The sequence below is a fragment of the Oncorhynchus clarkii genome, chromosome 15 (genome assembly GCF_045791955.1).
Source record: "Oncorhynchus clarkii lewisi isolate Uvic-CL-2024 chromosome 15, UVic_Ocla_1.0, whole genome shotgun sequence".
Classification (NCBI taxonomy): Eukaryota; Metazoa; Chordata; class Actinopteri; order Salmoniformes; family Salmonidae; genus Oncorhynchus; species Oncorhynchus clarkii.
Window position 1 is genome coordinate 10,057,488 of NC_092161.1, and position 23,816 is coordinate 10,081,303.

General features: G+C 40.7%; 1 protein-coding gene across 1 annotated transcript in view; it reads left to right on the top strand.

Annotated features, from left to right (window-relative positions):
- The first annotated feature begins 297 nt into the window (after nt 1–297).
- Nucleotides 298–23,816, top strand: part of LOC139366901 (docking protein 6-like) — a 113,426-nt gene continuing 89,907 nt past the window's right edge. Inside the window, exon 1 of the mRNA XM_071104646.1 lies at nt 298–363. Coding sequence (XP_070960747.1) covers nt 298–363 — 66 coding nt within the window. The remainder of the gene's footprint in view (nt 364–23,816) is intronic.

Here is a 23,816-nt window from a genome sequence, read left to right on the forward strand (position 1 = left end):
TACGCGCACTGCCTGCTGCTCCCCTGAAGAAGAGGTGATGGTGCGTTCCAGGAAGAGCCCCCCCACCCACCCGTTCTATCCATAGTCTGAATGAAATCAGCTGACGAATGGTATCTCCCTACTGCTTGATGGAACGCGCCGCTGCGCCGACGCCGGCTGTTGCCCGAGCATTGACACCGCAGCAGGTTGCCGTGTTGCTTTTATGTTGTGGATATCGGACTGATTCCGCGGTGGTAGACTTTTTTTGTGGCCGAAAAGGAGGTTACTTTTCTGGGGCAGTGGCGGACCACGCTGACCATGGCCTCCAACTTCAATGATATAGTGAAACAGGGATACGTGCGGATACGGAGTAAGAAACTAGGGGTGAGTGACACTTTGCTGTACAGGAGGAGATGAGATGCTTCCACGGAGAGGTATTTGCGGTCAGCGCAGGGAGGCAGGGAGTCAGGGGCACTGGAAGCTGGATTAGAAGAGGTTTAGTTGCTCCGTAGGCAGCTGTCCTGCTGTGAGCTTTACTGAGGAAAATAACAGATGAGCAAAACAACATGATTCACTTTCCTTCAGTGGTTGCATTTAGTTCAGATTTGTTTCGTTAGAATGTAAGATATGTAACATTTAACAGAATATGATGGCAATGACAATGTTTACATTTGTTGAAGAGTCACGTATATTATTATCTTGCAATAAATGGGACTCTTTTTATATATATTCTTTATCACCACATCGATAACTATGTTGTCAAAAGTTATAATTTAGGCTAAGTGCCAGATCACAGTCAACTCTGTCATTGACAACAGCTGTTTGCCATGCATTATCTTTACAGTACTGCATGCAAGGCTTTGATGGATATAGGTTGTGTATTTGATAAAGACTGGATAGTATCCGAGTGGTTATGAGAGACAGGCTATGTGTATAATGTAGCCTAGGTTGCTATAGCTCTGGTCAGAGTTGTATTGATCGCGAAGCACTGAAACGTTCACTAAGTTATAACACGGTAGTAACACTAGCATTTTGCTACACCCGCTATACCATCTGCTAAACACCAATACAACACCAATACAATGTATATTTGATTTGATTTAATACACTTATAATAATATCAACGGATTATGTTTATAACACTTGTCTATGTGCTCAAAGCACTTTACACGACATAGGCTACAGTGACCTGTACCACCGACTGGACAGCAGGTTACCAATAGTACCTGGTAATGATAATGGTACACGCTGTCACCCACAGTGTGTCTGCCTGATGTTCCCTGTGTCATAAAGACAGCTGGTGTATTTTTACAGCACCGTTACATTCCAGGATGACTGTAGAGCAGAAACCTGTCCCTCTGACCATGATGGGCGATGATGGCTAATGATGTCTGCTTCCATTCTCACCGCATCATGACATTGTGTTCATGCGTTGAAATTTCAGAATAAGACTTTTGTAAAAAAAAAATTTTTATGATGAAACAAAAGAGAGAAAAAAACACACCTTATCCTCTACTTCCATTTTAAAGCACTCTAGTTACATTGCTATTCATATGTATAGTGTGATCTGGCACACTGCTTCGCTGCAACTGTCAGTTAGATAATTCAATATTAATTCATTGACTTTATGACTATAAGCTTAAACATGCTCTCTAAGGCACCTGTATTTACCCTTTTTTTTAAATCATGAAGAGCTTAAGTGAAGGACATTCTTCTGAAAAAGTGCTAAAAAAAAATCCAAGTATACTGAACATAAATATAAACGCAACAAGTGTTGGTCCCATTTTTCATGAACTGAAATAAAACATTCCAGAAATGTTCCATTGTAACGATTTTCCTCCTCTCCTGAGGAGTAGGAAGGATCGGACCAATATGCAGCGTGGTAAGTGTTCCTCATTTTATTAAACTGAACTGAACACTACAATGTAAACGAAAAGAACAACCGAAACAGTTCCATGTTTGTATCCCTGTTAGTGAGCATTTCTCATTTGATAAAAAAAAATCCATCCACGTGACAGGTATGGAATATCAAGAAGCTGATTAAACAGCATGGTCTATACACAGGTGCAACTTGTGCTGGGGACAATAAAAGGCCACTCTAAAATGTGCAGTTTTGTCACAAAACAGAATGCCACAGATTTCTCAAGCATCGAGGGAGCGTCCAATTGGCATATTGACTACAGGAATGTCCAGCAGAGATGTGTCCAGAGAATTTAATCTTAATTTCCCTACCATAAGCCGCCACTTTGTTTTAGAGAATTTAGCAGAACGTCCAACAGGCCTCACAATCGCAGGTCAGGACCTCCACGTCCGGCCTCTTCACCTGCTGTGCTGGATCGTCTGGGGGAGGGGGGGGGGGTGAATGCAGTGGAAAAATTCTGTCTGTAATAAAACCCTTTTGTCAGAAAAAAAACTCATTCTGATTGGATGGGCCTGGCTCCCCAGTCAGTGGACCTGGCTCCCAAGTGGGTAGGCCTATGCCTTCCCAGGCCCACCTATGTCTGTGCCCCTGCTCAGTCATGTGAAATCCATAGATTATGGGCCAAATGAATTTCTTTAAATTGACAGATTTTCTTCCAAGAAGTGTAACTCAGTAAAATCTTTGAAATTGTTGCGTGTTGTGTTTATATTTTTGTTCAGTATAAATGCAAAAGAGGACAAGAACCTATATAATATATATATATATCAATAATCAAGGACTTGGGACGAAGGTGCTATCAGAGAGTCCTTTTTTTTGTTCAAGTTCCAGATCTCAGAACTGTTTGGTTATGTCTTCCTCTTTCATTTTTTTTAGTGACAACCTGGCATTGTGTGCTTGGTTAGCGGATTGAACCTTATAGCACCAAGCATCAAAGTTGTTTGCTTTCTGATTCTTAATGGATTTTTTTCCACCTTAAATGGACTTTTCCACAAATCTTTCTAAAGAGCAACTCTATGTGAATAAGTAATTTTTGACCAAAATGTCAGATTGAACATAATAGCCCCAAGGCTGTTGTGGAGGTGGTTATGCCAGGCCAGCTACCTTTCATCATGGTGGTTATGCCAGGCCAGCTACCTTTCATCATGGTGGTTATGCCAGGCCAGCTACCTTTCATCATGGTGGCTATGCCAGGCCAGCTACCTTTCATCATGGTGGCTATGCCAGGCCAGCTACCTTTCATCATGGTGGCTATGCCAGGCCAGCTACCTTTCATCATGGTGGCTATGCCAGGCCAGCTACCTTTCATCATGGTGGCTATGCCAGGCCAGCTACCTTTCATCATGGTGGCTATGCCAGGCCAGCTACCTTTCATCATGGTGGCTATGCCAGGCCAGCTACCTTTCATCATGGTGGCTATGCCAGGCCAGCTACCTTTCATCATGGTGGCTATGCCAGGCCAGCTACCTTTCATCATGGTGGTTATTTGTTTCACTCTGTCAACCTCCCCCAGCTTGTTGTTTGAATCCCAGTTATGAAACCACACTGTGTTGGTCGTGTTTCTCCTTTGAAAAAGCATGTGGTGACTGACTGGCAGACTGAGACACGAGGATAACGGTCTGATACTGGCCGTTTCTTCTCCAGTCTCTCCAGTCTTGGTGCTTGACTGATTCTGCGTTGAACCTTATCGGTGGTACCCCTGCTAACGTGTAACATGAACCAAAAACCATCAGGGGGTAATACACAAAGCTGACCTTACTGTAAACCTTACTGTGTATCTTTCCCTCAATATCACTATGGCTGTTGTTGGATGGTCCTTCAATATCACTATGGCTGTTGTTGGATGGTCTTTCAATATCACTATGTCTCTCCCTCCCTCTCTCTTGTCAATTAAATTCAATTCAATTCAAGGGCTTTATTGGCATGGGAAACATGTGTTAACATTGCCAAAGCAAGTGAGGTAGATAATATACAAAGTGAATATATAAAGTGACAAACAACAAAAATGAACAGTAAACATTACACATACTGAGGATTCAAACAGTAAAGACATTACAAATGTCATATTATAAATATATATACAGTGTTTTAACAATGTACAAATGGTTAAAGGACACAAAATAAAATAAATAAGCATAAATATGGGTTGTATTTACAATGGTGTGTGTTCTTCACTTGTTGCCCTTTTCTTGTGGCAACAGGTCACAAATCTTGCTGCTGTGATGGCACACTGTGGAATTTCACCCAGTAGATATGGGAGTTTATCAAAATTGGATTTGTTTTTTTTTGTTGTCTCTCCCTCTCTCTTGTTTCTCCCTCTCTCACCTCCCTCTCTAATTGCCTCACTTTCACATCCCCCTTTCTCATCTCCTCCCTCTCTCTTGTCTCTCCCTCCCTCTCTTATCTCCTCCCTCTCTCACCTCCTCCCTCTCTCATCGCCTCCCTTTCACACCTCTCCCTTTCTCATCTCCTCCATGTCTATTGTTTCTCCCTCTCTCACCTCCTCCCTCTCTCACCTCCTCCCTCTTTCACCTCCTCCCTCTCTCATTGCCTCCCTTTCACATCTCCCTCTCTCACCTCCTCCCTCTCTATTGTTTCTCCCTCTCTCACCTCCTCCCTCTATTGTTTCTCCCTCTCTCACCTCCTCCCTCTCTATTGTTTCTCCCTCTCTCACCTCCTCCCTCTCTATTGTTTCTCCCTCTCTCACCTCCTCCCTCTCTCACCTCCTCCCTCTCTCACCTCCTCCCTCTCTATTGTTTCTCCCTCTCTCACCTCCTCCCTCTCTCACCTCCTCCACCTCTCTCACCTCCTCCCTCTCTCACCTCCTCCCTCTCTATTGTTTCTCCCTCTCTCACCTCCTCCCTCTCTCACCTCCTCCATCTCTCACCTCCTCCCTCTCTCACCTCCTCCCTCTCTCACCTCCTCCCTCTCTCATCTCCTCCATCTCTCACCTCCTCCCTCTCTCATCTCCTCCATCTCTCACCTCCTCCCTCTCTCACCTCCTCCCTCTCTCACCTCCTCCATCTCTCACCTCCTCCCTCTCATCTCCTCGCTCTCTCATCTCTGCCCTCTCTCATCTCCTCCCTCTCTCATCTCCTCCTTCTCTCATCTCCTCCATCTCTCACCTCCTCCCTCTCTCACCTCCTCCCTCTCTCACCTCCCTCTCTCACCTCCTCCCTCTCTCACCTCCTCCATCTCTCACCTCCTCCCTCTCTCACCTCCTCCCTCTCTCACCTCCTCCCTCTCTCACCTCCTCCCTCTCTCATCTCCTCCATCTCTCACCTCCTCGCTCTCTCACCTCCTCCCTCTCTCACCTCCTCCATCTCTCACCTCCTCCCTCTCTCATCTCCTCCATCTCTCACCTCCCCCCTCTCTCACCTCCTCCCTCTCTCACCTCCTCCCTCTCTCATCTCCTCCATCTCTCACCTCCTCCCTCTCTCACCTCCTCCATCTCTCACCTCCTCCCTCTCTCACCTCCTCCCTCTCTCACCTCCTCCCTCTCTCACCTCCTCCCTCTCTCACCTCCTCCCTCTCTCATCTCCTCCATCTCTCACCTCCTCGCTCTCTCACTTCCTCCCTCTCTCACCTCCTCCCTCTCTCACCTCCTCCCTCTCTCATCTCCTCCATCTCTCACCTCCTCGCTCTCTCATCTCCTCCATCTCTCACCTCCTCCCTCTCTCACCTCCTCCCTCTCTCATCTCCTCCATCTCTCACCTCCCCCCTCTCTCACCTCGTCCCTCTCTCACCTCCTCCCTTTCTCACCTCCTCCATCTCTCACCTCCTCCATCTCTCACCTCCTCCCTCTCTCACCTCATCCCTCTCTCACCTCATCCCTCTCTCACCTCCTCCCTCTCTCACCTCCTCCCTTTCTCACCTCCTCCATCTCTCACCTCCTCCCTCTCTCATTGCCTCCCTTTCACATCTCCGTTTCTCATCTCCTCCCTCTCTCTTGTCTCTCCCTCCCTCTCTCATCTCCTCCCTCTCTCATCTCCTCCTTCTCTCATCTCCTCCCTCTCTCACCTCCTCCCTCTCTCACCTCCTCCCTTTCTCACCTCCTCCATCTCTCACCTCCTCCCTCTCTCATTGCCTCCCTTTCACATCTCCGTTTCTCATCTCCTCCCTCTCTCTTGTCTCTCCCTCCCTCTCTCATCTCCTCCCTCTCTCATCTCCTCCTTCTCTCATCTCCTCCCTCTCATCTCCTCCCTCTCTCATCTCCTCCTTCTCTCATCTCCTCCCCCTCACCTCACCTCTCACCTCATCCCTCTTTCTCTTTCTTACCTCTCTACCTCATCTCAGTCTTTCATACCTCTCTACCTCATCTCAGTCTTTCTTTCACCTCTCTTCCTCTCTCATCTCTTTCCCTCTCCCTAATCTTTGCCACTCTCTCCTTCTCTGTCATCTCTTCTCCACTGTCTGAGAACCTTCTTACTCCTTCATCTGTTAGCCTCTCTCCCTCTCCCTCTCCCTAAGGGGCTTTATTGGCATGGGAAACATATGTCAACATTGCCAAAGCAAGTGAAGTAGATAATAAACAAAAGTGAAATAAACACTACAAATGAACCGTAAACATTACACTCACAGAAGTTCCAAAATAATAAAGACATTACAAATGTCATATTATGTACATATACAGTGTTGTAACAATGTACACATGGTTAAAGTACAAAAGGTAAAATAAATAAACATAAATATGAGTTGTATTTACAATGTTGTTTGTTCTTCACTGGTTAACCTTTTCTTGCGGCAACAGGTCACAAGTCTTGCTGCTGTGATGGCACACTGTGGTATTTCACCCAGTAGATATGGGAGTTAATCAAAATTGGGTTTGTTTTCGAATTCTTAGTAGATCTGTGTAATCTGAGGGAAATGTGTCTCTCTAATATGGTCATACATTGGGCAGGAGGTTAGGAAGTGCAGCTCAGTTTCCATCTAATTTTGTCAGCAGTGTGCACATAGCCTGTCTTCTCTTGAAAGCCAGGTCTGCCTACGGCGGCCTTTCTCAATAGCCAGGCTATGCTCACCGAGTCTGTGCATATTCAAAGCTTTCCTTAAGTTTGGGTCAGTCTCAAGGGTCAGGTATTCTGCCACTGTGTACTCTCTGTTTAGGGCCAAATAGCATTCTAGTTTGTTAATTCTCTTCAATGTGTCAAGGAATTATCTTTTTGTTTTCTCATGATTTGGTTGGGTCAAATTGCGTTGCTGTCCTGGGGCTCTGTGGGGTGTGTTTGTGAACAGAGCCCCAGGACCAGCTTGCTTAGGGGACTCTTCTCCAGGTTCATCTCTCTATAGGTGATGGCTTTGTTATGGAAGGTTTGTGAATCGCTTCCTTTTAGGTGGTTGTAGAATTTAACGGTTCTTTTCTGGATTTTGATAATTAGTGGGTATCGGCCTAATTCTGCTCTGCGTGCATTATTTGGTGTTTTACGTTGTACAGTCGTGGCAAAAAGTTTTAAAATGACACAAATATTAATTTCCGCAAAGTTTGTTGCTTCAGTGTCTAGATATTTTTGTCAGATGTTACAATGGAATACTGAAGTATAATTACAAGCATTTCATAAGTGTCAAAGGCTTTTATTGACAATTACATGAAGTTGATGCAAAGAGTCAATATTTGCAGTGTTGACCCTTCTTTTTCAGGACCTCTGCAATCCGCCCTGGAATGCTGTCAATTAACTTCTGGGCCACATCCTGACTGATGGCAGGCCATTATTGCATAATCAATGCTTGGAGTTTGTCAGAATTTGTGGGTTTTTGTTTGTCCACCCGCCTCTTGAGGATTAACCACAAGTTCTCAATGGGATTAAGGTCTGGGGAGTTTCCTTCCCATGGACCCAACATATCAATGTTTTGTTCCCCAAGCCACCTAGTTATCACTTTTGCCTTATGGCAAGGTGCTCCATCATGCTGGAAAAGGCATTGTTCGTCACCAAACTATTCCAGGATGGTTGGGAGAAGTTCCTCTCGGAGGATGTGTTGGTACCATTCTTTATTCATGGCTGTGTTCTTAGGAAAAAACTGTGAGTGAGCCCACTCCCTTGGCTGAGAAGCAACCCCACACATGAATGGTCTCAGGATGCTTTACTGTTGGCATTACACAGGACTGTTGGTAGTGCTCACCTTATCTTCTCCCGACAAACTTTTCTCTGGATGCCCCAAACAATTGGAAAGGGGATTCATCAGATACTTTTTTTGGGGGGGGGATTCAGTTCATTTGCATGGAAAAGAGGGACTTTGCAATTAATTTGCTCACTCTTCATATCATTCTGGAGTATATGCAAATTGCCATCATAAAAAATGAGGCAGCAGACTTTGTGGAAATTAAAATTTGTGTCGTTCTCAAAACCTTTGGCCATGACTGTACACGGAGGATATTTTTGCAGAATTCTGCATGCAGTCTCAATTTGGTATTTGTCCCATTTTGTCTCACTCTCTGTAGTGTGTCAGACAGCGGAATGGAATGACATTTCTCTATTCAGCGCCCACACTGCACCCTCTGCCTAACCTCCACACACACACAAACACACAAACACACAAACACACACACACACACACACACACACACACACACACACACACACACACACACACACACACACACACACACACACACACACACACACACACACACACACGACACTGCACGGCTGCGCACACCGGTCCAACACGGAGGAATTGGCACAAAATCCCACACAAACAAACAAGCAAACAATCTGTTGCCAGAGTATGTGGATCTTCAGTTAGATCTAATCAGAGTCTGTGGTTCTTCAGTTAGTCTGGCTTTGTACCATAAGCTATTACTTGTTTTCTCTGCTCAGTTAATCTGCTCGGGAGAGAGACTGACAGACTGACAGACCCAAATGAAATGGTGGTAAACTGGTGGTGAAGCGCAGGTCGATGTATCTGTAATAACAGATTTATCTACCTACCGCTGTGTAAGGAATAGCTGCGATGGCAGAGGATATTGCCGTTGTCCCCATATCCTGTCCCTCTTTTTGAGAAACGGTAGATATAATCGGTGGGATAGACTGTCTTGGGAAGGGAGCAAAACATTACCTTTTTGTCGTTTATGTAATTGCCTGAAGGCAGCTCCATGTTCCTCAGGTTGAGGTTAGTGCTGGAGACGTGGAAGGCATTTCCATGTTCCTCAGGTTGAGGTTAGTGCTGGAGACGTGGAAGGCATTTCCATGTTCCTCAGGTTGAGGTTAGTGCTGGAGACGTGGAAGGCATTTCCATGTTCCTCAGGTTGAGGTTAGTGCTGCAGACGCGGAAGGTTCTCTCTCATGTCTCTATCTTAGTCATAACTAATGGATATAGGAAGCACCATCTAACCACTTTACAGTCTTCTGGCTGTGAGTCAGGCTGCCATTCAAAAATCATATTCCTCTAAATGTTCACACACTGTAAATGTGCCATGAGGGAGTGAGGGAGGGAGGTAGGGGGGAGTGAGTGTGTGAGAGAGTGCGAGAGACAGAGAGAGATGAAAACAGCAGGTCCAGGACAAGGTAGCACGTCTGGTGAACAGGTCAGGGTTTCATAGCCGCAGGCAGAACAGTTGAAGCTCGAGCAGCAGCAAGACCAGGTGGACTGGGCACAGCCAGGAGTCATCAGGCCAGGTAGTCCTATGGCTCAGGTCCTCCGAGAGAAAGAGACAGAGACAGAGAGAATTAGAGGGAGAATACTTCAATTCACACAGGACATCGGATAAGACAGGAGAGTAACACCAGATATAACAATGGGAGAGAGAATTGTTGATTTTCTTTTATCAAAAGAGACCTATTGAGAGAAATGGAAAGCATCTTGATTAAATCTGACCCTGATTTTATGCATTTGTTTTTGAATGAGAATGAATCTTGTTTTAGCCCTTTTTAATTATTTTCCCCGTTTAAGGGGAGTAGCTACATCGATTGTTTCGCCCCCTGCACCATGTTTCCCCCCTAACTAAGTTGTTTCCCCCTAACTAAGTTGTTTCCCCCCTAACTAAGTTGTTTCCCCCTAACTAAGTTGTTTCCTCCTAACTAAGTTGTTTCCCCCCTAACTAAGTTGTTTCCCCCTAACTAAGTTGTTTCACCCTAACTAAGTTGTTTCCTCCTAACAAAGTTGTTTCCCCCTAACTAAGTTGTTTCCCCCTAACTAAGTTGTTTCCCCCTAACTAAGTTGTTTCCCCCCTAACTAAGTTGTTTCCCTCTAACTAAGTTGTTTCCCCTCTAACTAAGTTGTTTCCTCCTAACTAAGTTGTTTCCCCTCTAACTAAGTTGTTTCCTCCTAACTAAGTTGTTTCCAACTAACTAAGTTGTTTCCCTCTAACTAAGTTGTTTCCTCCTAACTAAGTTGTTTCCCCCCTAACTAAGTTGTTTCCCCTCTAACTAAGTTGTTTCCTCCTAACTAAGTTTTTTCCAACTAACTAAGTTGTTTCCCCCTAACTAAGTTGTTTCCCGCTAACTAAGTTGTTTCCTCCTAACTAAGTTGTTTCCCCCTAACTAAGTTGTTTCCCCCTAACTAAGTTGTTTCCCCCCTAACTAAGTTGTTTCCCCCTAACTAAGTTGTTTCCTCCTAACTAAGTTGTTTCCCCCCTAACTAAGTTGTTTCCCCCTAACTAAGTTGTTTCACCCTAACTAAGTTGTTTCCTCCTAACAAAGTTGTTTCCCCCTAACTAAGTTGTTTCCCCCTAACTAAGTTGTTTCCCCCTAACTAAGTTGTTTCCCCCCTAACTAAGTTGTTTCCCTCTAACTAAGTTGTTTCCCCTCTAACTAAGTTGTTTCCTCCTAACTAAGTTGTTTCCCCTCTAACTAAGTTGTTTCCTCCTAACTAAGTTGTTTCCAACTAACTAAGTTGTTTCCCTCTAACTAAGTTGTTTCCTCCTAACTAAGTTGTTTCCCCCCTAACTAAGTTGTTTCCCCTCTAACTAAGTTGTTTCCTCCTAACTAAGTTTTTTCCAACTAACTAAGTTGTTTCCCCCTAACTAAGTTGTTTCCCGCTAACTAAGTTGTTTCCTCCTAACTAAGTTGTTTCCCCCTAACTAAGTTGTTTCCCCCTAACTAAGTTGTTTCCCCCTAACTAAGTTGTTTCCCCCTAACTAAGTTGTTTCCCCCCTAACTAAGTTGTTTCCTCCTAACTAAGTTGTTTCCCCCTAACTAAGTTGTTTCCCCCCTAACTAAGTTCTTTCCTCCTAACTGAGTTGTTTCCCCCTAACTAAGTCATTTCCTCCTAACTAAGTTGTTTCCCCCTAACTAAGTTGTTTCCCCCTAACTAAGTTGTTTTCCCCCTAACTAAGTTGTTTCCCCCTAACTAAGTTGTTTCCCTCCTAACTTAGTTGTTTCCCCCTAACTAAGTTGTTTCCCCCCTAACTAAGTTGTTTCACCCTAACTAAGTTTATTCCCCCCTAACTAAGTTTATTCCCCCTAACTAAGTTTATTCCCCCTAACTAAGTCGTTTCCCCCTAAATAAGTTTATTCCCCCCTAACTAAGTTTATTCCCCCTAACTAAGTTGTTTCCCCCTAACTAAGTTGTTTCCCCCTAACTAAGTTTATTCCCCCCTAACTAAGTTTATTCCCCCTAACTAAGTTGTTTCCCCCTAACTAAGTTGTTTCACCCTAACTAAGTTGTTTCCTCCTAACAAAGTTGTTTCCCCCTAACTAAGTTGTTTCCCCCTAACTAAGTTGTTTCCCCCTAACTAAGTTGTTTCCCCCCTAACTAAGTTGTTTCCCTCTAACTAAGTTGTTTCCCCTCTAACTAAGTTGTTTCCTCCTAACTAAGTTGTTTCCCCTCTAACTAAGTTGTTTCCTCCTAACTAAGTTGTTTCCAACTAACTAAGTTGTTTCCCTCTAACTAAGTTGTTTCCTCCTAACTAAGTTGTTTCCCCCCTAACTAAGTTGTTTCCCCTCTAACTAAGTTGTTTCCTCCTAACTAAGTTTTTTCCAACTAACTAAGTTGTTTCCCCCTAACTAAGTTGTTTCCCGCTAACTAAGTTGTTTCCTCCTAACTAAGTTGTTTCCCCCTAACTAAGTTGTTTCCCCCTAACTAAGTTGTTTCCCCCCTAACTAAGTTGTTTCCCCCTAACTAAGTTGTTTCCTCCTAACTAAGTTGTTTCCCCCCTAACTAAGTTGTTTCCCCCTAACTAAGTTGTTTCACCCTAACTAAGTTGTTTCCTCCTAACAAAGTTGTTTCCCCCTAACTAAGTTGTTTCCCCCTAACTAAGTTGTTTCCCCCTAACTAAGTTGTTTCCCCCCTAACTAAGTTGTTTCCCTCTAACTAAGTTGTTTCCCCTCTAACTAAGTTGTTTCCTCCTAACTAAGTTGTTTCCCCTCTAACTAAGTTGTTTCCTCCTAACTAAGTTGTTTCCAACTAACTAAGTTGTTTCCCTCTAACTAAGTTGTTTCCTCCTAACTAAGTTGTTTCCCCCCTAACTAAGTTGTTTCCCCTCTAACTAAGTTGTTTCCTCCTAACTAAGTTTTTTCCAACTAACTAAGTTGTTTCCCCCTAACTAAGTTGTTTCCCGCTAACTAAGTTGTTTCCTCCTAACTAAGTTGTTTCCCCCTAACTAAGTTGTTTCCCCCTAACTAAGTTGTTTCCCCCTAACTAAGTTGTTTCCCCCTAACTAAGTTGTTTCCCCCCTAACTAAGTTGTTTCCTCCTAACTAAGTTGTTTCCCCCTAACTAAGTTGTTTCCCCCCTAACTAAGTTCTTTCCTCCTAACTGAGTTGTTTCCCCCTAACTAAGTTATTTCCTCCTAACTAAGTTGTTTCCCCCTAACTAAGTTGTTTCCCCCTAACTAAGTTGTTTTCCCCCTAACTAAGTTGTTTCCCCCTAACTAAGTTGTTTCCCTCCTAACTTAGTTGTTTCCCCCTAACTAAGTTGTTTCCCCCCTAACTAAGTTGTTTCACCCTAACTAAGTTTATTCCCCCCTAACTAAGTTTATTCCCCCTAACTAAGTTTATTCCCCCTAACTAAGTCGTTTCCCCCTAAATAAGTTTATTCCCCCCTAACTAAGTTTATTCCCCCTAACTAAGTTGTTTCCCCCTAACTAAGTTGTTTCCCCCTAACTAAGTTTATTCCCCCCTAACTAAGTTTATTCCCCCTAACTAAGTTGTTTCCCCCTAACTAAGTTGTTTCCCCCTAACTAAGTTGTTTCCCCCTAACTAAGTTTATTCCCCCCTAACTACTTTCTTTCCTCTTAACTAAGTTGTTTCCCCCTAACTAAGTTGTTTCCCCCTAACTAAGTTTATTCCCCCCTAACTACTTTCTTTCCTCTTAACTAAGTTGTTTCCCCCTAACTAAGTTGTTTCCTCCTAACTAAGTTGTTTCCTCCTAACTAAGTTGTTTCCCCCTAACTAAGTTGTTTCCCCCTAACTACTTTCTTTCCTCTTAACTAAGTTGTTTCCCCCTAACTAAGTTGTTTCCCCCTAACTAAGTTGTTTCCCCCTAACTACTTTCTTTCCTCTTAACTACGTTCTTTCCTCTTAACTAAGTTGTTGCCCCCTAACTAAGTTGTGTCCCCCCGTGCACCATGTTGGTTTCCCCCTAACTAAGTTGTTTCCCCTGACTAAGTTGTTTCCCCCTAACTAAGTTGTTTCCCCCTAACTAAGTTGTTTCCCCCTAACTAAGTTTATTCCCCCTAACTACTTTCTTTCCTCTTAACTAAGTTGTTTCCCCCTAACTAAGTTTATTTCCCCCTAACTAAGTTGTTTCCCCCTAACTAAGTTGTTTCACCCTAACTAAGTTGTTTCCTCCTAACTAAGTTGTTTCCCCCTAACTAAGTTGTTTCCCCCTAACTAAGTTGTTTCCCCCTAACTAAGTTGTTTCACCCTAACTAAGTTGTTTCCTCCTAACTAAGTTGTTTCCTCCTAACTAAGTTGTTTCCCCCTAACTAAGTTGTTTCCTCCTAACTAAGTTGTTTCCTCCTAACTAAGTTGTTTCCCCCTAACTAAGTTGTTTCCTCCTAACTAAGTTGTTTCCCCCTAACTAAGTTGTTTCCTCCTAACTAAGTTGTTTCCCCCTAACTAAGTTGTTTCCCCCTAACTAAGTTGTTTCACCCTAACTAAGTTGTTTCCTCCTAACTAAGTTGTTTCCTCCTAACTAAGTTGTTTCCCCCTACCTAAGTTGTTTCCCCCTAACTAAGTTGTTTCCTCCTAACTAAGTTGTTTCCCCCTAACTAAGTTGTTTCCTCCTAACTAAGTTGTTTCCCCCTAACTAAGTTGTTTCCCCCTAACTAAGTTGTTTCACCCTAACTAAGTTGTTTCCTCCTAACTAAGTTGTTTCCTCCTAACTAAGTTGTTTCCCCCTAACTAAGTTGTTTCCCCCTAACTAAGTTGTTTCCTCCTAACTAAGTTGTTTCCCACTAACTAAGTTGTTTCCCCCTAACTAAGTTGTTTCCCCCTAACTAAGTTGTTTCCCCCTAACTACTTTCTTTCCTCTTAACTACGTTCTTTCCTCTTAACTAAGTTGTTGCCCCCTAACTAAGTTGTGTCCCCCCGTGCACCATGTTGGTTTCCCCCTAACTAAGTTGTTTCCCCTGACTAAGTTGTTTCCCCCTAACTAAGTTGTTTCCCCCTAACTAAGTTGTTTCCCCCTAACTAAGGTGTTTCCCCCTAACTAAGTTGTTTCCCCCTAACTAAGTTGTTTCCCCCTAACTAAGTTTATTCCCCCTAACTAAGTTGTTTCCCCCTAACTAAGTTGTTTCCCCCTAAATAAGTTTATTTCCCCCTAACTAAGTTGTTTCCCCCTAACTAAGTTGTTTCACCCTAACTAAGTTGTTTCCTCCTAACTAAGTTGTTTCCCCCTAACTAAGTTGTTTCCCCCTAACTAAGTTTATTCCCCCTAACTACTTTCTTTCCTCTTAACTAAGTTGTTTCCCCCTAACTAAGTTGTTTCCCCCTAACTAAGTTGTTTCCCCCTAACTAAGTTGTTTCCCCCTAACTACTTTCTTTCCTCTTAACTACGTTCTTTCCTCTTAACTAAGTTGTTTCCCCCTAACTAAGTTGTTTCCCCCTAACTAAGTTGTTTCCCCCTAACTAAGTTGTTTCCCCCTAACTAAGTTGTTTCCCCCTAACTAAGGTGTTTCCCCCTAACTAAGTTGTTTCCCCCTAACTAAGTTGTTTCCCCCTAACTAAGTGTATTCCCCCTAACTAAGTTGTTTCCCCCTAACTAAGTTGTTTCCCCCTAACTAATTTTATTCCCCCCTAACTAAGTTGTTTCCTCCTAACTAAGTTGTTTCCTCCTAACTAAGTTGTTTCCCCCTAACTACTTTCTTTCCTCTTAACTAAGTTGTTTCCTCCTAACTAAGTTGTTTCCCCCTAACTAAGTTTATTTCCCCCTAACTAAGTTGTTTCCCCCTAACTAAGTTGTTTCAACCTAACTAAGTTGTTTCCTCCTAACTAAGTTGTTTCCCCCTAACTAAGTTGTTTCCCCCTAACTAAGTTGTTTCCCCCTAACTAAGTTGTTTCCCCCTAACTAAGTTGTTTCCTCCTAACTAAGTTGTTTCCCCCTAACTAAGTTGTTTCCCCCTAACTAAGTTGTTTCCCCCTAACTAAGTTGTTTCCCCCTAACTAAGTTGTTTCCTCCTAACTAAGTTGTTTCCCCCTAACTAAGTTGTTTCCCCCTAACTAAGTTGTTTCCCCCTAACTAAGTTGTTTCCCCTCTAACTAAGTTGTTTCCCCCTAACTAAGTTGTTTCCCCCTAACTACTTTCTTTCCTCTTAACTACGTTATTTCCTCTTAACTAAGTTGTTTCCCCCTAACTAAGTTGTGTCCCCCCGTGCACCATGTTGGTTTCCCCCTAACTAAGTTGTTTCCCCTAACTAAGTTGTTTCCCCCTAACTAAGTTGTTTCCCCCTAACTAAGTTGTTTCCCTCCTAACTTAGTTGTTTCCCCCTAACTAAGTTGTTTCCCTCCTAACTTAGTTGTTTCCCCCTAACTAAGTTGTTTCCCCCCTAACTAAGTTGTTTCACCCTAACTAAGTTTATTCCCCCCTAACTAAGTTTATTCCCCCCTAACTAAGTTTATTCCCCCCTAACTAAGTTGTTTCCCCCTAACTAAGTTGTTTCCCCCTAACTAAGTTTATTCCCCCCTAACTAAGTTTATTCCCCCCTAACTAAGTTTATTCCCCCTAACTAAGTTGTTTCCCCCTAACTAAGTTGTTTCCCCCTAACTAAGTTTATTCCCCCTAACTACTTTCTTTCCTCTTAACTAAGTTGTTTCCCCCTAACTAAGTTGTTTCCTCCTAACTAAGTTGTTTCCCCCTAACTAAGTTGTTTCCCCCTAACTAAGTTGTTTCCCCCTAACTAAGTTGTTTCCCCCTAACTAAGTTGTTTCCCCCTAACTACTTTCTTCCTCTTAACTAAGTTGTTTCCCCCTAACTAAGTTGTTTCCCCCTAACTAAGTTGTTTCCCCCTAACTAAGTTGTTTCCCCCTAACTAAGTTGTTTCCCCCTAACTACGTTCTTTCCTCTTAACTAAGTTGTTTCCTCCTAACTAAGTTGTTTCCCCCTAACTAAGTTGTGTCCCCCCGTGCACCATGTTGGTTTCCCCCTAACTAAGTTGTTTCCCCCTAACTAAGTTGTTTCCCCCTAACTAAGTTGTTTCCCCCTAAATAAGTTGTTTCCCCCTAACTAAGTTGTCCCCCCTAACTAAGTTGTCCCCCCACCCCCCTCACTGTGTTGGTTTCTCCCTAACTAAGTTGTACTGTATATACGGTATTTATGTTCTCTCTTGTGGTTGAACGCACAGCACATGATTGACACAACAGGCCAGTAGTGGAGGAGAACAATGGTTATATTGTGGGAGAGAATCTCCTCTCTCTGTGTATTGTCACTCTAAGCCATGACAGGCTGGCCTGGATACAGGCCGTCACAAGATTTGCAACAGCTAGGCTATCTCACGAGGCAACTCAAACTTTAGCTTCCTGTTCCTGGTGATGAGATTCTGTAAAGAGGCATGCCGTTGCAGTGAACTTCCCATTTCTATCAACATAAACTTTTTGTTTCCAGTTTTTTGTAAATGTGAAGTTGTTGATCTAAAAATATTGCCAAAGGAGATGTTTACTAGCTAAGTCACCATCAGTGACTATCTATTGTGCTACTGCAAGTAGTGGAGAGATTCTAGAATGGGCAGTCGGTCGTTCTTACCTATTGTCAACTGAGCTTCCCTCTTACATATTTTCAAGTACACTTTCAGAGGGAGTATTGTTGTGTATATAGCCTAGCTACTGTTTACACAGTGATAGATGTTGTTGAAACCCAGTGCATTAATTCACAGATATGCAAGGCCAGGCATTGGCATGGCTTCGTTCGTTCGAACCAATTGTTTTTTTCTGTTTTCAGCAGCTCCCCAGCAGACACAAAAGAGCTGAAGACAAATGGCTGGCTCTTATTGGTCCTGATGAATGGTGTCTCACAGGATATGAGAAACAACACAGCCAACATTATTGACTGTGAAAAATGTGCTACTATTATAAATAAATCTCTGCCTTCAAGACAGTGCTTGAACATTTCACATCATTGATCCTCCATTGCTTTTAATTATCAGAAGAGCTTTTTACTCCCGAACAGGGACAAATGTTGCTATTAGAAGTTGGGGATGTCTATGGCCCAATTGATGAAATAATGTGTCACACAGATGGGCCGGTGCTCACAATGGGGCATTGTGTGCATCAATACACTTTCTTCTCCTCTGCTCTCCTCCTCCTCTCTGTCTTTCTCTCTTGACAATGCGAGGGAGGTCCTAACCTTCTCTCTCATTCTGTCTCCTTCTTTCACGCCCCGTCTCTCTGTCATTCTGTCTTTGCCCTTTCTCTTTCCTTCTCCCTCTCTCGCTCTCTTAAATCCTCTCACTAATACATGTAACATCAAGCCGTCTTTCCCGGCAATCCCAACAACAGCTTTGTGTTTTTTGCGTGTTTGTGATGAACTGCTCTGTAAACTGCAGAGTTCACTAATCCACACACAGGGAGGGCAGGGAGGGAGAGAGGGAGGAATGGAGGGAGGGAGGGGGGGATAAGTCACAGCTCAGCGCGGACTGAGGGAGGAGAGGACTCCCTAACACGGCAATTTAATCTCCCAAATCAATCCTTGCAGACCCTTATACCCTAACGCTCTGGCAACCCATTTAAAAAGAGCAAATCACAAAAGGCCTACTATATACACTCTATATACTATACATACTACATATAAACATTATATATACTATATACACTCTATATACTATATATACTACATACACTATAAACATTATATATACTATATACACTCTATATACTATATATACTACATACACTATAAACATTATATATACTATATACACTCTATATACTATATATACTACATACACTATAAACACTATATATACTATATGCATTCTATATACTATATATACTACATACACTATAAACATTATATATACTATATACACTCAAAATACTATATATACTACATACACTATAAACATTATATATACTATATACACTCTATATACTATATATACTACATACACTATAAACATTATATATACTATATACACTATATACACTATATATACAGTCGAAATCTGAAGTTTACATACACCTTAGCCAAATACATTTAAACTCAGTTTTTCACAATTCCTGACGTTTAATCCTAGTAGAAATTCCCTGTTTTAGGTCAGTTAGGATCACCACTTTAATTTAAGAATGTGAAATATCGGAATAACAGTAGAGAGAAGGATTTATTTCAGCTTTTCTTTCTTTCACCACATTACCAGTGAGTCAGAAGCTTACATACACTCAATTAGAATTTGGCAGCATTGCCTTTAAATTGTTTAACTTGTGTCAAATGTTTTGGGTAGCCTTCCACAAGCTTCGCTCAATAAGTTTGGTGAATTTTGGCCCATTCCTCCTGACAGAGCTGGTGTAACTGAGTCAGGTTTGTAGGCCTCCTTGCTCGCACATGCTTTTTCAGTTCTGTACACACATTTTCTATAAGATTGAGGTCAGGGCTTTGTGATGGTCACTCCAATACCTTGACTTTGTTGTCCTTAAGCCATTTTGCCACAACTTTGGAAGTATGCTTGGGGTCATTGTCCATTTAGAAGACCCATTTGCGACCAAGCTTTAACTTCCTGACTGATGTTTTGAGATGTTGCTTCAATATATCCACATGATTTTCTTTCCTCATGATGCTATCTATTTTCTGAAGTGCACCAGCCCCTCCTGCAGCAAAGCACCCCCACAACATGATGCTGCCACCCCCGTGCTTCACGGCTGGGATGGTGTTCTTCAGCTTGCAAGCCTCCCCCTTTGTCCTCCAAACATAACGATGGTCATTATGGCCAAACAGGTTTATTTTTGTTTCATTAGACCAGAGGACATTTCTCCAAAAAATACAATCTTTGTCCCCATGTGCAGTTGCAAACCGTTGTCTGGCTTTTTTATGGCGGTTTTGGAGCAGTGGCTTCTTCCTTGCTGAGCGGCCTTTCAGGTTATGTCGATATATGACTCGTTTTACTGTGGATATAGATACTTTTGTACCTGTTTCCTCCAGCATCTTCACAAGGTCCTTTGCTGTTGTTCTGGGATTGATTTGCACTTTTCGCTCCAAAGTACGTTCATCTCTAGGAGACAAAAATCGTCTCCTTCCTGAGCAGTATGACAGCTGAGTGGTCCCATGGTGTTTATACTATTGTTTGTACAGATGAATGTGGTACCTTCAGGCGTTTGGAAATTGCTCCCAAGGATGAACCAGACTTGTGGAGGTATACAGTTTTTTTTCTGAGGTCTTGGCTGATTTCTTTTGATTTCCCATGATGTCAAGCAAAGAGGCACTGAGTTTGAAGGTAGGTCTTGAAGTACATCCACAGGTACACCTCCAATTGACTCAAATGATGTCAATTAGCCTATCAGAAGCTGCTAAAGAATTTTCCAAGCTGCTTAAAGTCAGTCAACTTAGTGTATGTAAACTTCTGACCCACTGGAATTGTGATACAGTGAATCGTAAGTGAAATATTCTGTCTGTAAACAATTGTTGGAAAAATGACTTGTGTCATGCACAATGTAGATGTCCTAACTGACTTGCCAAAACTATAGTTTGTTCCCTCGAAATTTGTGGATTGGTTGAAAAATGAGAAAAATAACTGTAATTTATCTCATCTGTTGTTACATGTGTGAAATTAATTTCGGAAGTTTACATACTCTTAGGTTGAAGTCATTAAAACTCAGTTTTCAACCACTCCTCAAATAGTAGTTTGTTAATAAAAATAAATTGTGGTTGAAAAATGAGGTTAATGACTCAAACCTAAGTGCATGTAAACTTCCAACTTCAACTGTATATACTTTATACACTACATATACTATATACACTTTATATACTATATACACTACATACACTATATACTATTTATACTATATACACTATATGCCATACAACTCTCCTTCCGTGGCCTCCAATTGCTCTTAAATACAAGTAAAACTAAATGCATGCTCTTCAACCGATCGCTACCTGCACCTACCCGCCTGTCCAACATCACTACTCTGGACGGCTCTGACTTAGAATACGTGGACAACTACAAATACTTAGGTGTCTGGTTAGACTGTAAACTCTCCTTCCAGACCCATATCAAACATCTCCAATCCAAAGTTAAATCTAGAATTGGCTTCCTATTTCGCAACAAAGCATCCTTCATTCATGCTGCCAAACATACCCTTGTAAAACTGACCATCCTACCAATCCTCGACTTTGGCGATGTCATTTACAAAATATCCTCCAATACCCTACTCAACAAATTGGATGCAGTCTATCACAGTGCAATCCGTTTTGTCACCAAAGCCCCATATACTACCCACCATTGCGACCTGTACGCTCTCGTTGGCTGGCCCTCGCTTCATACTCGTCGCCAAACCCATTGGCTCCATGTCATCTACAAGACCCTGCTAGGTAAAGTGGGGGGGGGCCCTTATCTCAGCTCGCTGGTCACCATAGCATCTCCCACCTGTAGCACACGCTCCAGCAGGTATATCTCTCTAGTCACCCCCAAAACCAATTCTTTCTTTGGCCGCCTCTCTTTCCAGTTCTCTGCTGCCAATGACTGGAACGAACTACAAAAATCTCTGAAACTGGAAACACTTATCTCCCTCACTAGCTTTAAGCACCAACTGTCAGAGCAGCTCACAGATTACTGCACCTGTACATAGCCCACCTATAATTTAGCCCAAACAACTACCTCTTTCCCAACTGTATTTAATAAATTTATTTATTTTGCTCCTTTGCACACCATTATTTTTATTTCTACTTTGCACATTCTTCCATTGCAAAACTACCATTCCAGTGTTTTACTTGCTATATTGTATTTACCTTGCCACCATGGCCTTTTTTGCCTCCCTTCTCACCTCATTTGCTCACATTGAAAGACAATATATATAAAAAAAATATTTAAAAAAATTGTTTATACTGTATTATTGACTGTATGTTTGTTTTACTCCATGTGTAACTCTGTGTCGTTGTATCTGTCGAACTGCTTTGCTTTATCTTGGCCAGGTCGCAATTGTAAATGAGAACTTGTTCTCAACTTGCCTACCTGGTTAAATAAAGGTAAAATAAATAAATAAAATATACAGTATATATACAATATACACTATATAAACTGTATACACTATTTATACTATGTACACTATATATACAATATCCACTATATTCACTATGTACACTATATACACTATATATACTATATACACTATGTATACCATTTACACTAAATACACTCTATACTATATACACTTTAAACACTATAAACACTATATATATATATATATATATATATATATATTTATATATATATATATATATATATATATATACAATATACACTATATATACCATTTACTCTATATACACTATATACTAAATACTATAAACACTATATACAATATATACACTATATATACAATTTACACTATATACACTATATACTAAATACAATAATCACTATATATACAATATGCACTATATGCACTATATGCTATATACACTATAAACACTATAAACACTATATACACTATAAACAACATAAACACTATAAACACCATAAACACTATATACTGTATATATATACAATAGCCACCATATTCACTATGTACACTATATAGACTATGTACACTATAAACACTATGTACACTATATACACTATATATACTATATACACTATGTATACTATTTACACTATATACACTCTATACTATATACACTTTAAACACTATAAACACTATATATATATATATTTATATATATATATATATATATATATATATATACAATATACACTATATATACCATTTACTCTATATACACTATATACTAAATACTATAAACACTATATACAATATATACACTATATATACAATTTACACTATATACACTATATACTAAATACAATAATTACTATATATACAATATGCACTATATGCACTATAAACACTATATACACTATATGCTATATACACTATAAACACTATAAACACTATATACACTATAAACAACATAAACACTATAAACACCATAAACACTATATACTGTATATATATACAATAGCCACTATATTCACTATGTACACTATATAGACTATGTACACTATAAACACTATGTACACTATATACACTATATATACTATATACACTATGTATACTATTTACACTATATACACTCTATACTATATACACTTTAAACACTATAAACACTATATATATATATATTTATATATATATATATATATATATATATATACAATATACACTATATATACCATTTACTCTATATACACTATATACTAAATACTATAAACACTATATACAATATATACACTATATATACAATTTACACTATATACACTATATACTAAATACAATAATTACTATATATACAATATGCACTATATGCACTATAAACACTATATACACTATATGCTATATACACTATAAACACTATAAACACTATATACACTATAAACAACATAAACACTATAAACACCATAAACACTATATACTGTATATATATACAATAGCCACTATATTCAGTATGTACACTATATAGACTATGTACACTATAAACACTATATACACCATATACACTATATAAACTATATGCACTATATTTACACTATATACTATATAGACTATATTTATACTATATGCACTATATACTATATACACTATATTTACACGATATACTATATACACTATATTTATACTATATGCACTATATACACTATAGTTACACTATATACTATATACACTATATTATTTGCTATATACTATATACACTATATTTGCACTATATACTATATACACTATATTTATACTATATGCACTATATACTATATACACTATATTTACACTATATACACTATTAACATTATAAACACTATAAACACCATAAACACTATAAACACAAAATAGTCCAAATTGGTGAAGTGAAATTTAAAAAATTACTTGTTTTAAAAAATTCAAAAAAGAAAACCCCTGAAAAGTGTATGTATTCACCCGCTTTGCTATGAAGCCCCTAAATCAGATCAGAAGTCACATAATTAGTTAAATAAGTCCACCTGTGTGCAATCTAAGTGTCACATGATCTGTCACATGATCTCAGTATCTAAGTAGATCTCAGGCCCCAGAGTCTGCAACACCACTAAGCAAGGGGCAACAACAAGCAAGCGGCACCATGAAGACCAAGGAGCTCTCCAAACAGTTCAGGGACTAAGTTGTGGAGAAGTACAGATCAGGGTTGAGTTATAAAAAAATATCAGAAACTTTGAACATCCCACGGAGCACCATTAAATCCACTATTAAAAAATTTAAAGAATATGGCAACACAACAAACCTGCCAAGAGAAGGCCGCCCACCAAAACTCACAGACCAGACAAGGAGGGCATGAATCATAGAGGCAACAAAGAGACCAAAGATAACCCTGAA